The sequence below is a fragment of the Mrakia frigida genome (assembly GCF_051309035.1).
Source record: "Mrakia frigida strain ATCC 22029 unplaced genomic scaffold BDY24scaffold_28, whole genome shotgun sequence".
Lineage (NCBI taxonomy): Eukaryota > Fungi > Basidiomycota > Tremellomycetes > Cystofilobasidiales > Mrakiaceae > Mrakia > Mrakia frigida.
The window spans coordinates 31,888-50,251 of NW_027481253.1; the positions used below are offsets into that span (position 1 = coordinate 31,888).

Genomic DNA, 18,364 nt, shown 5'->3' on the forward strand with positions numbered 1-18,364 from the left:
AGAGGAACGAATCAAGCAGGACGAATCCTTTCCCTTCCTCCCCCTCAACTACAACAAGCTCTCTCTCCCTTCTCGATCGTTTTCTTTCTATACACCCTCTCAAGATGGACTCCTTATCGGAAGTCAAGCTGGAGCAAACCCTGCAACATATACCACCTTACCTCGAGGACGAAGACGACGGGGAGTCTCAACACTCGGATTCTGACTCGAAGCGACCTCGTCTCCGTTTAGGTCGGTCTCCTCCCCCTGTTCTACTAGTATCCCTCTCTCGAAGCTCTACTGATTCAGACACTCTCCTCCTTACACTCCTTTCTCTTTTTGGATGACTTTCAGCTCGAGCTTGCGACCGATGCAAGTGAGTCTCGATTCGTCGACTGATGGCCTCCTCCTCCCTCTCGGGAGGGCACGGGCAAACTCTTTCATCGATTGACCATGTTTCTATTTTCTTCGTTGTTCTTCTCAGACGAAGGAAGATCAAGGTTAGCTCGCCTTGAAGGGGGAGAGAAGTATACACAAAGAGACACGACGAGCTGACGAGCGGTCCTTCTTCTTCCCCTCTCTCCCTCCTCCTTCTCCTCGTTCAGTGCGACACCAACTCTCCTTGTCTTCCTTGTATCACTGCGAAACAACAATGTACGCCCTTCTCCTCCTACTCACCTCGAGAGCAGAGAGCTCATCCATCTTCTCCTCTACTTGTTCAGGCACCTTCAACACTCCTACGAGACGAAGCTCGAAACCAGCGTGAGCTCTCACAAGCTAGGCTCTCGACGTCGGCCCGGTTTCTTGACCTCGCTCATTCCTCCTTCTTCCTTTCTTCGTATTCAACCTCAGAAGGCCTAACGACAAGCCTAGGAAGAACGTCAAGGATCTGGAAGCTAGGATGGCTTCTCTCGAACAACAGCTTCGACGTGAGTCTGGGTCCTCGTTCGCTTCCCAATCACACCAACCAACTTCGCCTTTCGCTCACCTCGTTCCCCTTTCCTTCGTATCTTCCAGAGGTCCCTCCTCACGTTCACAACGCTGCTCTCACCAAGCTCGACGCTTCTCTCCTCAACCCATCTCAACTTCCCAACGCTGTCGCTTCCTCCTCAGGGACTTCGAATCGTCTCCCTTCATCCACTCCCACCACCTCCTCCTCCTCAAAGAAGATCAAGGTCTCTCAGCCCCCCCTTCCTCCAACCGCTACTCCCAACTCCACCTCCAGCCTCTTCGCTACTCCCATGTCGATGGGAGGAGGAGATCTCAACTTCCTTTCTAGACCAGGACTGGGAGAGCGGTTGCAGACGGACACGAGCCAGTCGAGCATGGACAGGATCGAGAAGGAAATGGGAGCCATGAACCTCAGTCCTGGGTTCATCTACCTCGACGAGCAAGGCATGACGTGAGTCTTCTCTCCCTCGTGATCTCTCTCGATGTTTTGGAGGAACTCGAAGGAAAAGAAGGAGCGCTGGAAGCTCACCTCTCTTTCCTTTATCGACTCGCAGGAAATGGCAAGGAGCAACCTCCGGTTTCCCTCTCCTCGAGCTCCTAGCAGAAGCAGAACGACAACCAGCAGCTCAGTCTCCCTCCACCGAAACCCCAGGAACCAACTCCTCCTCTTCCTCCTCCGGTACCACCACCAGCACTCCCTTCTCTCCTCCTTACAGCCCTCCCGGACGAGGCCGTCCACCCAACCCTCCACGAGGCTCATCAATAGCTTCCTCTCAGATGAACGGGAAGGGGAAGGATAGGGAAGGTGCTGCTGGAGGAATAGGAGACGGGGACAGGTCGGGCTCGGGATTCTTCCCTGGTCGAAAACCCAGAACGGTGCAGAGGTTGGATCCCGAGGCGAGCTGGAAGTCAATAACGGGTGTGATTCCTCCAGACTTGATGGACGTTCTGATCAGAAGTTATGTGAGTACCTGACTAGTCGACGACAGTATCACAGCGAGGTAAGAGGAGAAGCTGACCTTGGTCGGGTTGATGTCTGTTTCTAGCTCTCGACGACTCATCTCCTCTGGCCCTTCCTTCACGTCCCTTCCTTCCTCGCCGTATGTCTTTACCTTGCCTCGCCTTGCCCCCCTCTTGCACCCCAAGCTCACCTCACCTCTTCTCTCTTGTTCTCAGGATTACGCGAACCCTTCTCGCTGGGGAGAGTCCGGTTTCGCTCGATTCATCGTCGCAGTCTGCACCCTTTCGTCGAGACGTTCGTCCTCCCTCCCTTTCATCCCTTCCTCAACGCGAAGTGTAGCTGATCAGCTCTCCTCGATGTTTTCTGATAAAGACGTCGATGATCCTCGAGTCCGAGCCAACCCAGCAGACCCATCTTCCGCAGGAAAGGCCTACCTCGAACTTTTCAAGAAGATGCAAGATCTCCCGAGCGCCGATCGACCCACCCTCTACTCGATGCAGGCCAGCTTCTTAGCTGTGAGCTCTTTCTCCTCTTGCTACACTCCAACTCCCCGAGCTGACCACTATGGTTCATCTCCGCTTCTCAGGCCATCTATTGTATGGGATTGGGGACTCTGACGACGGCTTTCAGGTTGTTTGCCGAGAGGTTCGTTTCCTTCCTTTGCTCGTTTCCTCTCTTCGTAGTCGATCTTCGACGAGCTGGCTGATCGTCCCTTTCGTCTCTCACAGCATCACCATGGCCATCGACGGAGGACTGCATCGAGACGTTGGAGCCTACGACATCTTCAACCCAATCGAGCGAGAAGTCCGAAAGGTGAGCTCGAACGATCCCTTCTCCCCTTGAGCTGCGACCTGACCTCTCTCCTACTTTGCTTCTCCTCTCATCAGCGAACCTTCTGGTCTATTTACTGCTGGGACAAACAGTCTGGAGCTTGCTTTGGTCGACCGGCTATGATCCAGTGAGTCTTTCGCATACTCGAAGCTTCTCGTTTCGGTCTCGACCCTCCGCTAACTCGATTCCCGTCTCGACCCTCCCTTCTCCTCAGCCTTCGAGATTGCGACGTGTCGGAACCCATGATTCTCGACGATCAGTACATCACCGCCGAGGGTCTAGGAGAACAACCTGAAGGAAGCAAGTCGAGGATCTGTGCTTTCGTCGCTGCGATTCGTCTTCACGTCGTCCTCGAAGGAGTCGTGAGTCTCTCTCTCTCACTTCCCGTTCCCCTTCTCCGTCTGACCTTTGCTTCTTCACCTTCCTCCCTCTAGCTCGACGGATCGATACGACCTTCCGACTTCGCCAGCTCTCCCTTCCTCTCTCGAGCCGCTCTCGTCATCGCCAAACGACACCCCCAAAGCGAAGCTCTTCGAGAAGAGGAGGAACTCCTCGACGAATGGGTTCGACTGTTGGAGCCTCATTGGAACTACTCTGCTGAGACGATCTCGAGCAAGGATCCCATCAGGATCACTCAGGCGGAGAGGCTGCATTGTTTGGAGAACTTGGTGAAGATGCGTGAGTCTTCCTCTTCGTTTCTTGATCTCTCTCGACCCTACCTTCGTTCGAGCTTGCTCCAGAAAGGAGGTTACTGAGCTCTCTATCTTTCTGACAGTTATCTACCGACATCGATTCTCTGGATTCGTCCTGACTCCCGCTGAGACTCCCGAAGAGAGGGCGAGACATCTCGAGCTCTGTCGAACGGCCATGTCGTGTGCTCTCGCCATCGTTGCTGATCATCTCCATATCGTGAGTCTATCTCTCGTCTACGCTCGAGCTGAGCCATCTACTGATACTTCTTCTCTTTCGTAGTCGCAACGAGGTTACATGACCTACTGTTCGTCTTCCCTCTTGTTCTCCCTTCGCCTCCTTCCTCGCCGCGTTCAAGCTGACCTTCCTTCTCGACCTTTTCGAACGATTCTCAGACGGAGTTCACGTCATCCATCAACTTGCTCAAGCTGGTCGAACTCTCGTCGCCGTCATTCTCAACTGCAAGTCGGTCGAATCACGTCCTCTCATCGCTTCAAGCATCGAGGGATTCAGGTCCTGCGTCGGATTGCTGAGACGATTCTCGGGTCGATACATCTGCGGGCGAGTTTCCGATCTTCTCCTCCCCTCGTCCTACTTTTGATACTGAGTAGCGTCTCCTTTGATATCGACAGATTGAGATCTGCTGATATTCTCGAGGAGTTCTGCCGAAGTGAGTCTTTCTCCCCTTTCCTCTCCTCAAGTTGCGTCGAACTGACCGTCTTCTTCTCCCCTCTTTCTCAGTCTGCCGAATCCCCGTCGACTCCCCTCAAGTCCCAACGGCCGACAAACCTTCACCAGCATGGCTTCGTCCCGTTCGCAAACGTCACTCTCCCTCGCCTGGTCCTCGCATCGCTGGAGAGGTTCCTCTGCACGCCGAAAACTCCCTCTCCCCTTCCGTCTACTCCTCCGCCTCCAATGAAACTCCCTCCGTCAACAACGACATCTTCAACGACCCTTCCTACGACATGGCTTCCAACACCAACGGCAACCACCAGCAGCAGCAAGCCTCGTACGGAGAGCACCAACGTCACCAGAAGAGGGAGGAGGAGGATCCGACCATCTTCATGGGAAGCGAGTTCTTCGACATCAACGAAGCTGCGTCGCCGGATTCGCCAGCTCCCACCCCAGGAGCGAGCATGTCCGGAGTGATGTCTCACGGATCCGAAGGACATCGACACGGATTGAGCGCTGGAAGCAACGGATCGGGAGGAGGAAGAGGAGTCGACGGGTTCAACGCGTTCGGAGAAGCGGTCGCCAACTCGTCGGATCAGCATCATCAGTCGATGCCTACGATGGATCAGGACAACATCATCAACAGTCATACGTTCGGAGGGATGGGGATGGGAATGCAGGATATGACGGATTTGGGACTGCCGAGTGCTGGTGTTGGGATGGATGGGTTGATTCCGGGAGGAGCAGGAAACGAGAACTTGTGGGTCTTCCATCCCTTCTTCATCTTTCTCGACGCATTTCTACATAAAACTAACTCTCCTCTCTCCAGGTCCGCGTCCGAAATCCTCGCTCTCCTCCAGGAAGGAAGTTTTGACTACGCCGAACTCTTCCCGGATCAACCCAATCTCCCCATGTCGACCTCGTTCGGCTCAGGGAGCAACAACGACTTCACCTTCCAGTTCTAATTCAGAACCAACACCACTCGATCTCACCTCGCCTGTACTTTCTCGCTCGCTCTACCCTCTCCCTTCGTCGCTTCGATCTCTCTCTCCTCCCGTCTTTCTCTCTCAGCCTAGTTTTCTCTCTCGCTCGCTTGCTCTTTCTCTCTACTCCGTTTGCTTTTAGTTGGACTTGTTACTTCGGGAATCTTGATATGTTCTTTTTTCGTTTCTCTCTTCGTTTTCGTCGATGGTCGGTTGAAGACGCGTCGGCAGGAAAGAAATCAATCAGCGACGCAGCGAGCAAGGTCGTCCAGGACGCGTCGAAACTCCATGGATTCCTCCAATGAGATCGGATCAAGAAAACTTTGACTTCTCGCAGATGTAGAAATCTGTTCGGAGAAATCTTCTCATCGCGGCACCCTCGCTCCGAAAATGAACTCTTGAGGACTTGGCAGCTTCACCTTGGGGGTCTCTCCTTCTTCGCAGGTTCCTCACAAACCACCACCTTCTTCACTTCTTCGATCCAAAAACATGGTGAGTTGTCTCCTCTATCTTTCTCAACCTCAGGTGCTGACCCGTCTTGTATGCGTTCCTCAGAGCACGAATTCCAAAACAATCGCCGTTCGTCGTCGTCTCCCTTCCCTCCCTCCTCCGTCCTCCTTCCAATCCCACGATTGTAGTAGCAGCACATCGCTAACATTCTTTTGCCATGCTCGGTTTCCTTCTTAGATCGCAATCCTCATCGCTCTAGTCGCCTCTTCTATCCTCTTGCTAGTCCTTCACAATCGTTACGGTGCTGGTGCAGCTTCCAACCCTTTGCGTCCAGCTCCCTCCTCTCTTCTTGCTTCGCACGACGCACGCTTACCGAAGAAGCGGCCTGTGATGTTCGAGGTGGAGATGGGGAGAGGGGAGACGGACTGGCGTCAGAATGAAAAGGCAGGAGCTGTATTTCAGGTGAATTCGATTACAGGAGGGGAGAAGGAGAGGGAAGGGAAAGATCGAAGCTCACGAAACGTCCTCCCTCCCTCCTTCGTCTCTCTCTTCGTTTCATTCCAAGCAGCCCATCAACGCCAACCTCCACTCCTCTTCGACTCCCAACTCCTCCTCGATACCACCCTCCTCCGAATCCCACCTCTCCACCTCCCAAACCGTCTCTTTCTCAGTCCTCATCCTCCCTCCAACGCAGTTCTCTCAGGCCAAGTACCTCGTCGACGACGACGAGGAGGAGGAGATCCCGGAGGGATGCGAGATCGGGATCGCTACATCTTCGTTGGAGCTGCTGAGAGGAGAGGAAGGGGTGAGCTGGGAGGAGGTGGTGCTGCCAGTGGAGACGAAAGGGAGTTGTTGAGGGGGAGGGGTTGATGGATGAGTGTTTCTCACGACGCGTCTCTTGGCGAAAGAAGGAGGGACAGCCGAAAAAAGAACAGAGGTCTAGACTCGAGAAAGTTGGAGGGTGAAAGGGTGGTCCCAGGTTGATTTTGGTGCTGGAACTGCGAAAGGATCGGGATCGGGCTGGGGAATCAAGGAGAAGCAGAAGGGGGCGAGACTAAGGACGCCGACGCGTCGGGAATCGGGACTCAACTCGTTCGCATATCCTTTGCGAGGCACCCGTTTGGATGTTGGATAATCTCAGCGTTGTGGCTTTGTTCTTCTGGGTGCTGACAGAAGGCCAGAGTGTATACGGGAGATCGAGAGAGATCAGAGGACTAAAAGCTCAACGCGACGGCCTTGTCCTTCGAAATTCCTGCTGCCCATCTCGATCGATTGAATTCAACGTTGAGGAAGAGATACCTAAGCCCGTCTCGAAACTCTTCTCGAAAGGACAATCATGCTTGAGGAGAGAAAAATAGAGCAAAGGAAGGGAACGACGACTCGATCAGCGAGAGCTCAACTTTCGTCCTCCTTCCCTCGAGCCAGTTTCACTTCTCCCCCTCAACCATCAGCTTCCTCAAACCCGATCCCCCATCGGTTCTCCTACCGATGTCCCTCACCAAGCTCTCTTCTCTCCTTCGAGGAGCTCTTCACCTCTCCAAGCGGGAAAACTCTGGAGGGAGGGCGAATCGAACAGGAAATCCGGCTTCCTCTCTCCCTCCTTCTTCCTCCCTCCCTCCTCATTCCTCCCCTTCAGCGATCCACTTCACCTTCACGGAAGCCGTATTCCCTACCACCCCAGTCGAGGTCCTCGAAAGGATTCTGTCCTACCTCTTCGTCCCCTCGCAAGATCCGTTGATCTCGACATCCTTCCCTCCTCCTCCTCGCCCTCCCCTCGCACTCCTCCTGGTCTCCAAAGGCTTCTACCACCTCGTCCTCCCCTACTTTTACCGTTCAATTAAGATCCTCCGATCTCGGGACTGGATAACTCTCTTCAACGATCAGGACGGGATCCTAGGAGCGAGAGAGCTGGGGATGGGACGAGCTTCAATCGAGGATCGAAGGAGCTGGGTCGAGGAGTGCTTTTGTCGGCAGGGAGAGGGCCAGGGCTTCGTTTGGATCCCGTGGGATCACCAGAGCAACAAGTGGGCTCAACTACCTAAACCCTCAGTATTTCACCTGGATCCATCTCTCCTCCTCCTCCCAAACCTACGACAAGAACCATCCCTCCCCAACCTTCGCTGCCTCTTCGTCCTCCCCGTCGACCCGCCTTCCGCCTCGTCGCCGTCGGAAGTCGACCGACTAGCAGATCTCCTTTGGAACGGAAACAGGACGCTGGGACGATCCGTATCAACGAGGAAGAACGTTAACAAACGAAACGTCCTACGGAAACAAGCTTTGCTCATCGGTGAGCTGATGCAGGAGGAGGCTGTCTCCAGCCTTGGTCTCGCCTCCCTCCACGCCTACGTCCACCATCCCCTCCGAACCAAGCAGATCCAGAAGCCTTTCAGGTACTCGTGGGACCCGTCGAACACCAAAGCTACTTGGATCGTCGACGCCAGTGGCTGGAAGGAGGAGGATATCGTCGAGACGTTCCACGACGTCCGGAGCGTTCTCGACGTCGTTCCCTGGAATCAGAGGTCGGTTTTGTGGATCGGAGTTCGTGGAATGATGGCGAGGAAGGTCATTCATACCTTCGTGTCTCGGATGGACCAGGCGGGGTACTGTAAGGGATGGGAGATCGTCGAGGAGGACGGGTCGACGCGACGGTTCTTGGGAGATCAAGATCAATCCCCACAGTTCGTCCTAACCCCACTTTGCAGATTTTGAGCGAGTGCTGAGTCTGGACTAATCCACTTTCCTTCCTCTCTTCTTTCAGATCCCACCTTTGAGTCAGCCAAGGTGAGCACTTGTCGATTTAGCGAGGTTTTCGACGCCTTCGAATCTTTCTGCGAGCCTCGCTCTTTTCTAACTTACCGCTTCATCTAGTTTCCCTCTCAGATCGTGACTCTCGGACTCTCGGAATACGTTAGTAGTGCCTAGGCTCGTCGGTCGTTCGAGGTCAGAGAGTCGGGACGCGTTTCGGTTTGCTTTCTTAGTCTACTTCGTTTGTTGTTGTTTCATTTTGTCCATCGATGCCATCCTCTCCGAGCCTCGAATCAACACGAACACCGCAGATAGAGAGAACCACATAGCGACGAAGATCAGCCTACGCCTCCCTCGTTCCCATCGCCTCGTTCAGATCTCTCAACACTACCTCGTTCACCAACATCAACGAAGATTCACAACCCGGTCCCCGCTGTTCTCTAAACAAAGCGTGTGCGTTCGTGTGGCGTCAAATGGCAAGAGCGAGAGCGAGAGAAGGGTTGGAGGAGGACTCGAGGAGGGCTGAAGGGAGAGGAGAGGCGGCCAGAGCGCTGATGAGGAGGAGGATTTGAGAGTCTCGAGGCTAATTTTTTGTCGCCCGTGACGATGAAAGAGTGTATTAGATACTGGAGATTCAAGATGAGCGATAAAAGTGGGATGATGGTCGGGAGGGAAGAAGGAGAAAGGAAAGAGCTGACCTCGACCGAAATGGGAGACGGACGAACCTCAAACCACATCTCCTTCTCCCACCCTTTTCAACAACAAATCAATCTTACAACATGAGCTGGTAAGTCTATGATCCTCTCTCGGAGTCTGTTCGATCCCTCGCTGACGATTCTTCTCTCCTTCTTGTCTCTGTAGGGGAGGGTAAGTCGTTCTCCTTCCACTCGACCCTCGTCATCTTGACCTTCTCCCTTTCTCTCCTCTGCCTCTTTCCTGACCTTGATTCCTCTCCTTCTGTCCACTCTTTCAATGCCCTCTCGATACTCCTTCGCCTTTCCTATGGCTGCTTCAGACTTAAGAAGAGCTTCAACCGAGCTGGAACGACGTTGATGCAGAAGACCGGTCAGGTCGACCGAACAATCGACTCTGAGCTCGATGGAGAGGTCGCAAAGTACAAGACGTGAGTTTACATCCTTCTCCTGCCATCTATGGTATCGTAGGATTCTCCGCTGTGTGCTGTCTGGCTCCAGGGGAGGTGTTTAGAGGTCAGGATGGAAGCACAGGAAGGGTGAGCTGACCATCTCGCTTCCTTCGCTCTGCTCTCCGTTTCTTTCCTGCTCCAGTCTCGAGAAGGAGCTCAACTCTCTCCAGAAGGACGCCAAACAGTACTTGGATGCTATGCGAGGTTAGTTAGACTCTACTGCTCTGCCTTCGTCTTCTGCAGCGAGGCTGACGTCTCTTCGTCCCTCCTTCTCCTTCCCTCACCGCAGCCATGACTTCGTCCGAGGTTCGACTGGCAGAGACCATCGAGATCTTCTTCCAGGCAGCAGAGCTCTCGTCGGAGGGTGCGATGGCTGGTCATGCGTACAAAAGAGCGGTGGACGAGCTGGATACTGGAGTTGGGAGAGATCTGGTGAGCTTCGTTCCTCCTCCTCCTCCTGCTTGGCAGCTTCCCTTTCTTTCGATCCTTTGTAGAGCTTGAGCTGATCGTCTGAGTTGGTTCGATGGGCTTCAGGATGTTCCTTACCGTCACACCGTTCTGGAACCAGTGGGGAGGTTCTGCTCGTTCTTCCCTACCATCAACTCAGCTATCGACAAGAGGAACAAGAAGGTTGGTCTCCTCTCCATCTCCTTCCCTTCCACCTCTTCCCTGCGTTTCCTTCACTTCAAGCTCACATATTCTTCGTCTCTACAGCTGCTGGACTACGATGCTGCTCGATCTAGGATGCGTAAACTGGCGGAGAAGGGTTCGGACGACGTGACGAAACTTCCTCGAGTGAGTCGATCCTCCCACCTCGTCTCGTAGCTCTTCCCTCTCTCTCTCGCGTTTCTCTCGACGATGCTGAACTCTCTCTCTCTCGTCGCCCTTCTCTTCTACAGGCGCAGCAGGAGAACGACGAAGCCGAAGCCATCTACGAGGTCCTCAACTCAACCCTCATGGAAGGTCTCCCTCAACTCGTCGAGCTTCGAGTCCCTTACCTCGATCCTAGCTTCGAGGCCATGGTTCGATGCCAGTTGAAGTTCGCTGAGGAGGGTTACGAGAAGATGTCGGGTGTTCAGAGGTAAGTATCCAGTCCCTTTCTTCCCTTCAACCTCCTCAAGTACCTGCTTGGTTGGATTCGAGATCGTCGCTGATCTTCGTCGCTATCCCTCCCTTCGTCCTGCAGATACTTCGCTGAGACGGTTCGAGACGACTACGCCAACGGACAGCTTGATTCCCAGGTGGAGTCGATCCTTCAGGAGATGAAGGATTTGAGCATATACAACAACGGAGCTTGAGGAGGGAGCGCGTCGGGGTCGTGGGTGGTTCGGGTTCGATGTTCACGTTTTCTCTCTCTACTTCTTTCTCTTTTTTACCGCTTTAACTCTTACATGACGTCTTCGACCTTATCCCCGTCCCCTGAAGAGTATGGTCTCTAGCTGGGTCTGTTTCGTTGGCCACCATGGGAAGCTTTCGGCCAGAGACAAAATCGAACGCGTTTGGATCTTCACGGCGATTTTCCCATCTCTTGACAACTGTGGCTACCTCTATAGCATGGAGAAGTGGGAACGAGCGGAGACGAAGAGCCGAAACCCTTTTCATTGTGGGGGAACGCGTTTTGAAGCGGGAGAAGCCGCGACGCGTCTCGACTGTCTGAAGCGACGGTGAATGATTCCTCTCCTTCTTCTCGCCTCTTCTTCTCGAAGCAGCTTTTTTCGGATCTCTTTGGCGACGAACATCATTTCGCCCTTCTTTGCCTACAAATCAGTCAGCCCAGATGCCTAAAAAATCTACTTCCTTGACGACAGCTCGCTCACCTCCGTTCCGACCTCTCCTTTTCGACCCTTCCACTTTCTGAACCTCAACGTCGATGCCAACGATCCAACAGTTCATCTTCCTCTTCGTCTTCGCCGCGTGAGTCCTACTTCTCTTCCTCCCCTTCTCCGTTCTCGCAGCTTTCGCTTTTGCTGCTGCTGCTAGAGGGCCATTGCTGACGGTTCTCTCTCGTCCTCCCTTCCCTTCTTTCCGCTCTTCAGCACCTCCGTCTCTTTGATCGCCTTCTTCCACCTCTACATCTTCCCCCTCGCCGTCGACTACTTCAAGTCCATCCTCCCTCCCCTCAAAGAACTCTAAACCAACCTCTCTCTCCAACTATGAGCACTTTTTCGCACATCAAAGCCGACTTGTTGGCTGGTCACATCCCGACCTACCTCTCCCTCCTCGTCGGGATGACCGTCTCGGTAGGAGGTCTCTACATCTTCAACTGGTTGAACGCCGAGAGTGAGTACCTTACCTTCTTCTTCGTTCGTTGCGAGCTTGTTTGGAGTCGATGGAGGGAAGATGAAGGAGGGAACATGCTGGGAAGGAACGGTTGGGGAGGAGACGGAAGGGAGGGAGAGAGCTCGTTCCATCAGCCCGATCCTCCCGTACATTTTATCCCTCCTCCTCAACTCAATCTTGCACATGTAGCATCGTCAAAAGGAGGCGGAAGAGAAGCATCGTCTCTCTCTTTCGCCTTCGAGTCCTTCGAGGGCAGGCAGAAGCAGAGGGGAAGGAGGGAACGTGTCCACGCTGGCTTCCATCCCTCCCCTTCTGTTTCCCCGCCTTCGTGCTGGCAGACCTAGTTCTTCGCCTGGGCTCGCCTGAGTGCCAGAGGGATCTGGCCTTCTTAGTTCGAAGCTTGAACGACCGTGGGAGTTGTAGCTCGTCCCATCTCCCTGAGGTCGTTGCTCTCTCGAAGGAAGATCAAAGCTCAAACTGACTTCCTCCTCCCTCCCTTCCCTTCTTCCCCTTCTCTTTCACAGAGCCCAACCAGGTTCTCCTCGACGGAACCACTTGGCACTCCTTCCCTCTCGCTGAGAAGATCATCATCTCTCACAACACGGCTCTGTTAGTCCCATCTCCTCCCTTCAAAACACGAGCTCAAGCTTCCTCGTCCGTTGACCTTCCAAAGACGCTCGAGCTCACCCACTTTCCAACCTTTTCGAACAGCTACCGATTCTCTCTCCCCTCTCCTACTGCTATCCTTGGACTCCCCATCGGACAGCACATCCAGATTCAGGCTACCATCGGAGAGAAGGTCATCACTCGATCCTACACTCCTACCTCCGGAGACGACGATCGTGGACACTTCGACATCGTTGTCAAGACCTACGAGAAGGGAAACATCTCGAGGTACCTTCAGGGACGTAAGTGCACTCTCTCGTAGTAGTAGTTTCTGGTTGGAGAGGAGGGTCAGAGGGAGGATCTCGCTGTGAAAGGGAGCGAGGAAGCTCACATTCGCGTCTCTCTCTCTTTGTTTTCCTCTTTTCCGTTTTCCTCGTCTACAGTCAAGATCGGAGACAAGGTCAAGGTCAAGGGACCCAAGGGAAACTTCATCTACACGTACGTCTCGCTCTGCACCTGCTTGCTGCCTCCTCGGTTCGAGTTTAAATTCGAGCTCACCTCCCTTCCTTCCCTGTTTCCCTGTCCGCCCTCCCCTCCAGCCCTACCCTCGCTCCTCACCTTTCCATGATCGCTGGAGGAACCGGAATCACTCCCATGCTTCAGATCATCACGTACGTTCTCCCTTACTTTTTCCCTCTTCTCTTCCCGCTGTTGTCTTTTCACCAGTCGAAACTAACTCGCAACGAACGCGCTCTCTTTCGACCCTCCTTCTTACAGCGCCGCTTTGAAGAACGAGTCCGACGACACCACCATGACTTTGCTTTACGCCAACGTTAACGAGAACGACATTCGTGCGTTCATATCTCTTCCTTTATCTCGTCTCGCTCGAATCGAATCTGACGCGTCCTTCCTTCCCCCTTTGCTTCCCTTTCCGCTCCCCCTCTCAGTCCTCCGAGAGTCCCTCGACGCTCAAGTCGCTGCTGTTCGTCTCCTCCCCATCTCTCCTCACTTTCCCCGAAGCACCCATCTCCCTCGTCTCCCTCACCCCAAAACGCTGACCTTTCCTTCCCTCCCTCCCTCATCTCCCTCGCCTTCCCTTCCCTTCCGCTCGGCTCACCTCTTCGCCTCGCATCCTACACACACAGTCCAAAGGTCGACTCCAAGTCCACCACGTCCTCAACAACCCTCCCGCCCAGTGGGACGGAGCCACCGGGTTCATCTCCAAGGACCTCATCGAGGAGAAGCTCGGAAAGGCCCTCGAGCACGAGAACAGCAAGATGCTGCTTTGCGGTCCTCCTCCTATGCTGACGGCGATGAAGTGAGTTTGCCGCAACCGTTTTTTTTTTTGAGGAGCTGGCTGGGTGGATCAGGTTGGGGTTGCTTGCGAAGGAAGAGAACCAAAAAAAAAGCACGAGCTGACTTCTTTTTCTTTTCTTTTCTTTTCTTTCGTTCCCCGCCTGCGTCGTCGTCCTTTCCGCTGCTCCCCTTAGGGTCCACCTCACCGATCTTGGATACCCCGCCGCTAGGCTGTTGTCCAAGTTGGACGATAAGGTACGTTTTTCTGTCCTTCCCTTTCCCTTCTCTTCCCTTCCCTTCCCCGGCCCTTTGTTCGTTTCACGCGCTGACCCTTTCCGTTCGTTCCGTTTCGTTTCGTTTCGTTTTTGGGCTCAAACAGGTCTTCGTCTTCTAAAACTCGCTTTTGTCGACTTTGGGAGGTGAGCTGGGTGGGTTGGAGGGGTGCGTGCTGGGTGGGGTTTGGGTGTAGAAACGCGTGAGAAGGAAAGAGTGGAAAAGAAGAGAGGGAAGAGTTGAGTTTTTCGAGTTTTTCGTTTTTTGGTTCGGGAATTCTATCTAGATGGATGCTCTGCGTTTTGCGTTTTCGTTCTTTGGATAGCGAGTACTTGCAGGGAAGCAAAGCATGCATGTGCAAAAGATCGAAAAGGCTAGATGTCTATATGAAGAGTGGGGGTTGGTTGGGGTTTGAGCTTTGAGAGCGGGGTTGAGAGGAAAAGGGCTGCCTTTTCTCTCCTTGAGTGGTCGAGTGAGTCGTTTCTGTCGTTATTTTTGATTGAGTTGGGTGCTAGGACTGAAGAAAGGGAGGTGGGTTGGAGGGAAGGGGATGCTGAGAGTGGGTTTGTGAGGTTCGGCGAAGCGAAGCGAGGAAGGAAGGGCGGGAAGACGAGGGTGTTGTCGAAGGAAGGACGCGTGCCGTCGAGGGAGTGAGGTGTTTCGAGTTTTTAGATGGATGGACCTGAGCTTCGAAGGCGGGAAGAGGAAGAAAAGGTAAAGGACGAGCTCGAAAGTATACATCAGAAACGAGAGGGAACAAAAACTCACTCTTTGGTTCGTTCGTTCGTTCGAAAGAAGATCCCTTCGACGCGTCCCTCCCTCTCTCGGTCTTTTAACTCCTCCCGTTCCCACAACACCTCTCCCCTCCCTCTTTCTCAGCAGCAGCAAACTCCCTGACCCTCTGGACCAGTCCTCTCTCCACCTCCGTCAACCACTCACTATCCACCAGATTCGCCTCGTCCTCCAAGAACTCCTCCCACAAGTCCTCCACCTTCGCTTCCCCGAACCCAACCTCGTCCGCCACCTCGGGTCCGGTGGTCCAAAGAACTTTTTTGACTCCGGACTCCTTCATCGTCTGCAGGCATCGCCAGCAGGGTTTGGCGGTCATGGGCCGATCGAGGTTGTTGTACCGGCCGACGTAGAGGGTCGTTCCTGCGAGCGGAGGGGAGGAGGAAGCGTGGTGACGGGGGTGTTTGGGTTGCCGTTTGAGGAAGTGGGACCGAGGAGGTGGTGGTGAGGGTTGGGAGGAGGAAGACGAAGAGGAAGACGAAGAGGAGGAGGGTGGTTGCAGGAGGGTCGAAGGCGGGAGGGAGTACGGAGGGAGGTTGGAGAGCGAAGGCCGATGGGTATGAGGGAGACAGGATCGAATGGCTGCTTGTTCAGCGTGCAGGGAGGTCGTCAGGAAGGCTCGACCTTTTTGAGGAGGGAAGAGAGCGTCCGAGAAGGGTGGAGGGCTGAGCAGGGAGGAAAGAGGAAAGAGTCAGCTTTTGAGAAGAATGTTGCAAGAGAGGAAGAACGATTGAAGTACTGGGAGAGAGAGGAGAGACAGGAGCCTCAAACGAGCAGGAAGAGACGAGATGGTGAGAGATCACGGGAGGGAAGAAAGGCAGGAAAGAAAAACGAAGGAAGGAACGAACGAGCTCAACGAAGAGCGAGCTCGACCTCCTCCTCCGTCCCTTCCCTCCTCCTCTCTCCCATACCCCAGTTCTCCATCCCTACAAAGATCCTCTCCATCTCCCTGTTCTCTTCAAAACGAAGTTCAAAGACGGAAGAGAGAGATTTGAGCTCACCGAAGAAGCGAGTTCCTTCCTCTGCCGATGATGCGACTGTTCTTGACGACGACCGCTCCCAGCCTGTAGGTCATCTTGGAATCCTTGGAGACCTCGAGGCAGGCGTCGAAGAAGGAAGCGTGCGCTCGGTTCATCACAGGAAAGACGGGGTGGCGAGGGAGCGACTGGGGCTGGGAGAGAAAGGCGAAGGAGGGAGGGAGTTGGGTTGGTGAGCTCGAGAACAGAGAAAGCAGGGGGACAAGAGAGACGAAGACAAACCTGGGCGCTTTGTAGATCGAGTCAGAAGATCTTAATAGAGAGGATGGTCGTCGTCCTGCTGAGAGGTTCTTTAGAGATTCGGGCGTGATGGTTTGCTGCAAAGAAGACTCCTTGTCCTCTTTCTCCCAAGAGCTCAAAAGGTCCTCGGAGTTTGAACTTCTCGATTTTCGTTTCTCCTCCCTTGTTCACCTCTCTCTCTTTCTTCTCTCCTCCCCAACTCCCTCCCTCCCTCCCTCGCTCCCACCTTTTCTTTCTCTCTCCTCTCTCCTCTCCACCCAAAAAAATGGCGACCCAATCGATGGCCGCTCTCCTCTCTGCTTCCCTCCCTGCCGCCGCTCCTGCCAGCACTCAACAGCAGGCCGCTGCTTCCTCCTCCTCCTCCTCCTCGACCGCTCCCGCCGCCGCTGCTGGAAAGAGGTCGACCGACGCCGCGAAGGATTCTATCCCTGCTGAGCTCAAGGGTGGACTCGACGTGGAGGCGCAGATCGCTGTGACGGGCGTCGAGGTCGATGGAATGGTGAGTTGAGTCGAGTTGGGGTTTCGTTCGTTGAAGGAGGAGGGAGGGAGGTGAGGCGAGAGAGATTTGGGACAGGGAGAGAGAGGGGTTGGGTCTCTTTGCTCGTGGGAAGGGAGGTCTTGAGACGAAGCTTCGGCGCGAGATAGAGCGCATATAGTCAGGTTTAGCACCCTGTGAGCTGTGTCGGAGGTGGTGGGGATGTACAGAAGGAAGGAGAAAGAAGGAGGAGAGCTTCTCCTTTGTTCGCGTCCTCGAACGTCGTTGCCTCTTCTTTCTCCTTGTCCTCCAAAGGTCAGGAGCAGCAGCTCTACGCTTGCTGCTCGGTGGAGAGCTCGCAGAGAGGTTGGCTATACCTCTGGAGGTAGGGAATGGGAACGAGAAAGGAGGAGGAGACGAGCTCGAAGGAAGGAAAGGTCAACCTCCTTCTCCTCAGCTCGTTTTCTTCCTTCCTCTCCTTCTCTCTCATCCCTGCTTCTACAGATCTTCCACCACCCTCTTTCGTGACTCTCACGAGATTCCTCCTACCTCCATCCTGCACTGCTTCTTCTAGCGTTCTTCCCATCGAGCTCTAAACTGACTCCTCTTCTCCGTTCTCTTTCACCTCCCTCCCTCTCCCTCTCCTTCCTTCCTCCCAGGTTGTCATCAAGATCCTGAAACACGCTCTCGACTTCCCCACCTCCGACATCACCGGTCAACTCCTCGGACTCGACCTCAACGGAACCCTCGAGGTGTCCGACTCTTTCCCTCTCCCCGCCCTTCCTCCTTCCGAGCGAGGAGCCGACGAGGAGAAGGAGCGAGCTGCTCACCGAGCTGCTCGTGAGTGTCTCTTCTCCTTCCCTTTCTTCACCCTGTGTAAACGAGATGGTCAACTGACTCGCTTGATGTCGTTTCATGCGTCGTTGCCCATCTCAGACGCTACCTACTCCGCCGAGATGCTTCGAGCTCTCAAGCAGATCTCAGCCGTCGACTCGGTCGTCGGAGCCTACTTCTCGTCGCCCTCGGGAGCCTTCTTCAAGCCGTCGTTGATCGACGCTGTCGCGCTTTACCAGTCTGTTGGAGGAAGGAAGGGTGTCGTTCTCGTCTACGGTGAGTGTTCAGCTCTCGTCTTTCGAAGGAGAGAAACGAGCTCGAGCTGACCTCTCGCACCTTCCTTCTCTTCCCTTTCTTTTCTTCTCTACTCAGACCCTACAAAGTCGACCCAGGGAACCGTCTCTCTCCGAGCCTTCCGATTCTCGTCCAACTTCGCCGACGCTTACGCTAAGGGAAAGTTCGACACGCAGAGGTCCGTTCCCGCTCTCGTCTCTTCCCGTCTCGTTTCCTCCTCGCCACGTCTTGCTCGAACTGACCACCTCTTTCTTCACCACCACCTTCACCTTCTTCTCCCGCAGCCTCATCGCCCACCAACTCACTCCCTCCACCCTCCTCTCCGAGCTCCCCGTCACCCTCACCTCCACCTCGCTCCTCACCGCCTTCCTCTCCTCCCTCCCCTCCGCGCCTTCCACCACGCCCAACCAACCCCTCTCCCTCAACCTCCCCTCCTCCCTCCTCTCCTCCCTCCAGCACACGTCGCAGTCCCTCGACGACTACCGACGAGAGTCCGACTCCCTCTCGTACAACGCTCGAGACATTGCTCGTCAGAAGGCCAAGGTCGAGCAGCTCGTTCACTCGGGAACGTCCGAGGAGGAGGCGAGGAGGATCGTGAGGGTCCCGGAGGAGGCGAGCAGGTTGAACGGACTGTTGATGCTCGGCCAGGCGGACGAGTTCGCGAAAGGGATGGCTGGAGCGGCGGGAGGAGGAGTCGCGAGGATGTATGCTTCGACGCAGATCTAGGGCAAGGGCGTTTTTCGTTTAGATTACGTAGAAGACTTAACAACGAGGATGGGGGTTTTTGGAGATTTGGATCATGCTTTTTTGAAACCTTTTGCTTGCTGGCTGGGG

At 54.5% G+C, this 18,364-nt stretch overlaps 7 protein-coding genes across 7 annotated transcripts; 6 read left to right on the top strand and 1 right to left on the bottom strand.

Moving 5' to 3' along the window:
* Nucleotides 1–45: 45 nt before the first annotated feature.
* BDY24DRAFT_397392 (transcription factor domain-containing protein) lies at nt 46–5,316 on the top strand. The gene is made up of 22 exons (XM_076641559.1): nt 46–231; nt 334–355; nt 464–479; nt 585–633; nt 702–741; nt 835–908; nt 997–1,381; nt 1,485–1,893; nt 1,977–2,030; nt 2,107–2,185; nt 2,264–2,406; nt 2,478–2,536; nt 2,620–2,704; nt 2,779–2,849; nt 2,937–3,084; nt 3,157–3,400; nt 3,498–3,631; nt 3,695–3,719; nt 3,808–3,973; nt 4,045–4,082; nt 4,154–4,844; nt 4,914–5,316. The coding sequence occupies exons 1-22, from the start codon at nt 105–107 to the stop codon at nt 5,047–5,049; spliced, it is 3,195 nt and encodes a 1,064-aa protein (XP_076494183.1). The 5' UTR covers nt 46–104; the 3' UTR covers nt 5,050–5,316.
* A 47-nt stretch (nt 5,317–5,363) lies between these two features.
* Nucleotides 5,364–6,490, top strand: BDY24DRAFT_397397 (uncharacterized protein). The gene is made up of 3 exons (XM_076641560.1): nt 5,364–5,559; nt 5,623–5,646; nt 5,755–6,490. Exons 1-3 carry the CDS (start codon nt 5,557–5,559, stop codon nt 6,385–6,387), a joined length of 660 nt encoding a protein of 219 aa, XP_076494184.1. The 5' UTR covers nt 5,364–5,556; the 3' UTR covers nt 6,388–6,490.
* Nucleotides 6,491–6,819: 329 nt separating this feature from the next.
* Nucleotides 6,820–8,282, top strand: BDY24DRAFT_397399 (uncharacterized protein). The gene has a single exon (XM_076641561.1). It carries the CDS (start codon nt 7,006–7,008, stop codon nt 8,224–8,226), a length of 1,221 nt encoding a protein of 406 aa, XP_076494185.1. The 5' UTR covers nt 6,820–7,005; the 3' UTR covers nt 8,227–8,282.
* Nucleotides 8,283–8,986: 704 nt separating this feature from the next.
* Nucleotides 8,987–10,815, top strand: RVS161 (amphiphysin-like protein RVS161). The gene is made up of 9 exons (XM_076641562.1): nt 8,987–9,050; nt 9,071–9,074; nt 9,277–9,385; nt 9,549–9,610; nt 9,696–9,838; nt 9,941–10,036; nt 10,121–10,201; nt 10,306–10,487; nt 10,593–10,815. The coding sequence occupies exons 1-9, from the start codon at nt 9,042–9,044 to the stop codon at nt 10,702–10,704; spliced, it is 798 nt and encodes a 265-aa protein (XP_076494186.1). The 5' UTR covers nt 8,987–9,041; the 3' UTR covers nt 10,705–10,815.
* A 268-nt stretch (nt 10,816–11,083) lies between these two features.
* Nucleotides 11,084–14,167, top strand: BDY24DRAFT_397405 (cytochrome b5 reductase family protein). The gene is made up of 12 exons (XM_076641563.1): nt 11,084–11,173; nt 11,295–11,320; nt 11,443–11,686; nt 12,211–12,295; nt 12,398–12,594; nt 12,736–12,790; nt 12,892–12,963; nt 13,070–13,143; nt 13,240–13,274; nt 13,438–13,610; nt 13,783–13,843; nt 13,968–14,167. The coding sequence occupies exons 3-12, from the start codon at nt 11,560–11,562 to the stop codon at nt 13,980–13,982; spliced, it is 894 nt and encodes a 297-aa protein (XP_076494187.1). The 5' UTR covers nt 11,084–11,173; nt 11,295–11,320; nt 11,443–11,559; the 3' UTR covers nt 13,983–14,167.
* Nucleotides 14,168–14,414: 247 nt separating this feature from the next.
* Nucleotides 14,415–16,089, bottom strand: BDY24DRAFT_145169 (uncharacterized protein). Its single transcript, XM_076636102.1, has 4 exons — nt 15,910–16,089; nt 15,652–15,821; nt 14,630–15,315; nt 14,415–14,548 (listed from the first exon to the last, which is right to left on the bottom strand). Exons 2-3 carry the CDS (start codon nt 15,783–15,785, stop codon nt 14,694–14,696), a joined length of 756 nt encoding a protein of 251 aa, XP_076494188.1. The 5' UTR covers nt 15,786–15,821; nt 15,910–16,089; the 3' UTR covers nt 14,415–14,548; nt 14,630–14,693.
* A 199-nt stretch (nt 16,090–16,288) lies between these two features.
* On the top strand, nt 16,289–18,340 carry BDY24DRAFT_397412 (uncharacterized protein). The gene is made up of 5 exons (XM_076641564.1): nt 16,289–16,426; nt 17,062–17,242; nt 17,339–17,512; nt 17,609–17,708; nt 17,815–18,340. Exons 1-5 carry the CDS (start codon nt 16,424–16,426, stop codon nt 18,254–18,256), a joined length of 900 nt encoding a protein of 299 aa, XP_076494189.1. The 5' UTR covers nt 16,289–16,423; the 3' UTR covers nt 18,257–18,340.
* The last annotated feature ends 24 nt before the right edge of the window (nt 18,341–18,364 follow it).